The 3,794-nt window shown below is 39.7% G+C and overlaps 1 protein-coding gene across 1 annotated transcript in view; it reads left to right on the forward strand.

Annotated features, from left to right (window-relative positions):
* Positions 1-3,794, forward strand: part of fam20b (FAM20B glycosaminoglycan xylosylkinase) — a 32,032-nt gene that overhangs the window by 17,147 nt on the left and 11,091 nt on the right. The window contains exon 6 of the mRNA XM_015032901.1: positions 2,381-2,552. Within this exon, the coding sequence (XP_014888387.1) occupies positions 2,381-2,552 (172 nt within the window). The remainder of the gene's footprint in view (positions 1-2,380; positions 2,553-3,794) is intronic.

Below are 3,794 nucleotides of genomic sequence, written 5' to 3' on the forward strand. Positions count from 1 at the left end.
TTTCATCCTGGACAGTGGCTCTCACACTCACTAGTCCTCTGCTTCCTTCCTTACGGCTTGTATAAAGTCTCAGGGTGCTGGATTTGGGGTGGAACCCTCCATGCATGGTTAGTAGCTTCCGAGTCTTAACATCCGTGGCCTTCATCTCTTCCATTGGCCAGCTAATTATTCCGGCAGGGTATCTGATTACTGGTAAGGCATAGCTGTTTATTGCACGTATATATATATATATATACACACACACACACAGGTTGATGTTGGGGAGTGTGGAAACTTTGTGGCCGATCATTTTCATTTCCTTTGGGATTGTCAAGTTCTCCAGCCTGATTGGCTGAAATGATTCGTTTCATCACTGATCTGGAGACCGAATGCGGTATCTACTCAATATATTTGGGAGAAGCTTCATATAAAACCAGCTTAGAAGATAAATGCAGTCGACAGAGTTCAGTGTCTGTGAGTTGCAGTTCAGACGTTAAATGACGATCGATAAGGTTTTCATATTACTGTGCAGCTTTATCAGATTCGCTGCGCAGGTAAAAGTGATAACTTGCAGTGTGAGCGTTAGGCTGACAGAGAAAATCCAGCATGTGTAGAAAGGACGTCTTTTGCATATGAGAGTTTTTTTTTCTTTTTCTGTGAAGTATGTAGAGAGGCAGCTCTGGCTCTTTTTTTTTATACACAGTGCAGCATAGTTTCCCACCTAAATCACACAAGTTCGCTCTGTGTCACCAACTTTACTTATCAATTATGTTGTGTTTTTTTTAGTGACTCATTTAATAACTTCAGTGCTTCAGTTCAGATCATTTTCAGCCCTTCATCTTCTCATACACAAACAGTTTTTAGCGTTTCAGGTTTTAATCTGGTAAATTCTCATGCAGGAGGTCTCAGTTATTTTGTTTTGGTCACAATCTGACATTTCATAAGAGCCTTCAGGCGCCAACGTGGGATTAGAGCCAGTTCAGTTGAAACGGTGATAAAAATCTAGAATTAAATTATCTGCAAAATCTGAGCATCTTTTTGATTATTTATCTCTGCAAAATATCAAAATGTGAATTTCTGGAGAAAAGTAGACGGATCCACTATGGTTCAGTATCTGGGTTCTTTGTCTGAAATGGCAGATCACAGTCAGGAAACAGGAAGTAGGACTCTATAGAGGGTCTCTCAGTCCTGCCAAATAAAACTCGTCTGGAGCCGCAAATGTCACGACTTTTTGAGAAAGGACAACTTATAATTTTAGGTAAATGTATTACTGGAGGGAATTAGTTATTTTTAAACGGCAACCATCTTATTTCTGTTTGTAGGATTTAAAATAAACATAAAACTTAGCCAAAAGAGGACAGATTGTTTTAAAAATAAAAACGGGTTACAAACTAATGACAAAAAACATATTACTAGCACTTCTAATGTCATTCTTTGTTATAATTCAATGCAAATATTGTAGAAATAGACTAAATAATTGTTAAAAGACCTGCATTGGTTATTGTATCCAAATTTAAAAACACTAGCAGATTGGAGATCCCTGGACTAGATGAAGGGCTGACTTGACTCAGACCCGTTCTATATTTACAGTTTTTAATTTCCTAACATTAATTTACTTGCTATCTTCAGATCTTTGCTGACTCTTATTGTAATTATTCTACTAGATTTTTGTCTTGACTTTTATATTTTATTTTTGTCAACCCAAACACCAAGTGGTATAAGAGCTTTTCTGGCTGATTTTGCATTTTTCTTTCTGGATAGTTTATGCCTTGGTGTTTTTTTTTTTGTTTTTTTTTTGTTTTTTTAATTAACTCTGAAATCTTACAGAAACATTTAATCTTTGTGGCTTTTAGTCTCTCTGATAAATCATCTCAAAACATCATACAACTCTGGAAAAGCTGGGGGGATTTTCCCTCTTGTGGGAATGAGCTTTGACTATTCAGGTAGAAAAAGTAAAACGTTTTTTCGCATCACACCACAGGGGGAAAGAAGAAATTAAAAATAAAACGGTACACTGGGGCATCTAAACACGTTGTGAATTCACCGTCCGTTCAGTACATCACACTGACTCATCTCTGAACCCGTGTTAATATTCAGCCTCATTGTTTTTCCTTTTTGATTTACTACAATGCAAATGAGCGACGTATAAATTTTGAACTCGTCAGTCATGCTGCAAACCTGCAACTTCCAGAGTACATTTTCTATGACGATGAGAAAAACAAAAAAAAACGCAAAAGCTTCACCGCTGCCCATGATGTTGGAATATCTTTAACAACTTTCCGTAAAATGACAGTTTCATGACTTATTCCTGACTAAACGTATATTTTAAGTTTTTTTTGTTTTACTTTTGTTAAATCACAGCAGCTGCGTCATTCCCTGTTCTCATCGCGTCTCTCTTCAGGTAACAACACCTGTTTCTACGGGAAGTGCTACTACTGCCGGGAGACGGAGCCGGCGTGCGCGGATGGCGAAACCATGGAGGGGTCGCTGACCCTCTGGCTGCCGGACGTGTGGCCCCTGCAGAAACACCGACATCCGTGGGGCCGCACGTACAGAGAGGGCAAACTGGCCAGGTGGGTGTGCCCTTCACGGCCGCCTGGGACAGGTCTGTGACACGGGTGCGATTCCGTTTGACGATTGACAAGAAAAATTAAAACGTTGTGTTGTTCAGGCTGGTGACTGAATGTGGGTGAGCTTTGATTGCTCATAACCTGTCAGAAAGCAGTTTGGTGTGTGCGTGTGCGCACGTGCGCACGCACGTGCGTGTGCTGGTTCTGCTGGTGAGGGAAGTTGCTCACAGTACTGCATTGCAGCAACGAATTCCCTTCTGCAGCTCAGACATCCCATCATTTCCCAAGAGTCCTCTGATGGTTAGTGTGGCTTTCACATGGGTGAAAGGAGCAGAAACCTGTGGTGCAGATGGTGGCGGCCTGCTTCTCTTTTAGCAGTAATTGGACAGAGAGGAAATGTTTTGCGTTTTGGCAGAAGAGATTCTAGTATTTTTTCTAAGGGGCGGCCGTTCATCATATAATTTACCATTAAAAGTGAAAAACTTCTTATTGTAACAAGAAAGCTAATTAGTTGTCACAATAAACTCAGATTAACGCTGTTTAAAAAAAAAAAAAAAAAAGTGTCCGTACTGTCAGCATTGTCAGTTTTGCTGTTATTCTCCACTGTTTGTTCAGTGAACGTATCGACAAATTTGAAAATATGATTAGATGTATTTGCTGTGTACGGTTCAGTCATACAAATCACTCCTTTTTTTATGTGACTATGATTGCTGGCCATACAGTTGCCTAAAAAAGAACCGAATAGTTTGCGTCGTCACTTTTGTCGTCATCACAATCGTTCCACAACTTATCACGGCCCCCCAATCCCCTAGTTTATTCTGCTTTTGCTTCCTCGTTGCATTGAAGTAGTTCAGGTCAAATCAATTTTAGCAACAGCCATGATGTAAATTCAAAGGCTATTTTTAATATGGTCTCAGTTTAAAAACAAGGGCTGTCCCCGATAAAAAAATAACTGAGATCAACCAGGCCTGATGGCGCCCTGACCCGTAGGGTCAAGATAACTTGGAACCTCGCTGATGACACAAAGTAGGCCATTTAAAGCAATTCATCAATGGATGAAAGACAAAGTCATTAGCATTTATGTCTAAATTATTAGCCACTGTTACTGAGGTAGTTAGCGGTTGTAAGTAGAGATGTGCCAATCAGGTTTTTTCCTCCCGATACCAATACCGATCACATAATTATTATTTTTTTTAATCATAAACCCTACCGGTTACATTATGTGGAAAAAGGAACCATGAATTC

This window comes from Poecilia latipinna, unplaced genomic scaffold (assembly GCF_001443285.1).
Source record: "Poecilia latipinna isolate Pla-1442-1.1 unplaced genomic scaffold, P_latipinna-1.0 Scaffold253, whole genome shotgun sequence".
NCBI lineage: Eukaryota > Metazoa > Chordata > Actinopteri > Cyprinodontiformes > Poeciliidae > Poecilia > Poecilia latipinna.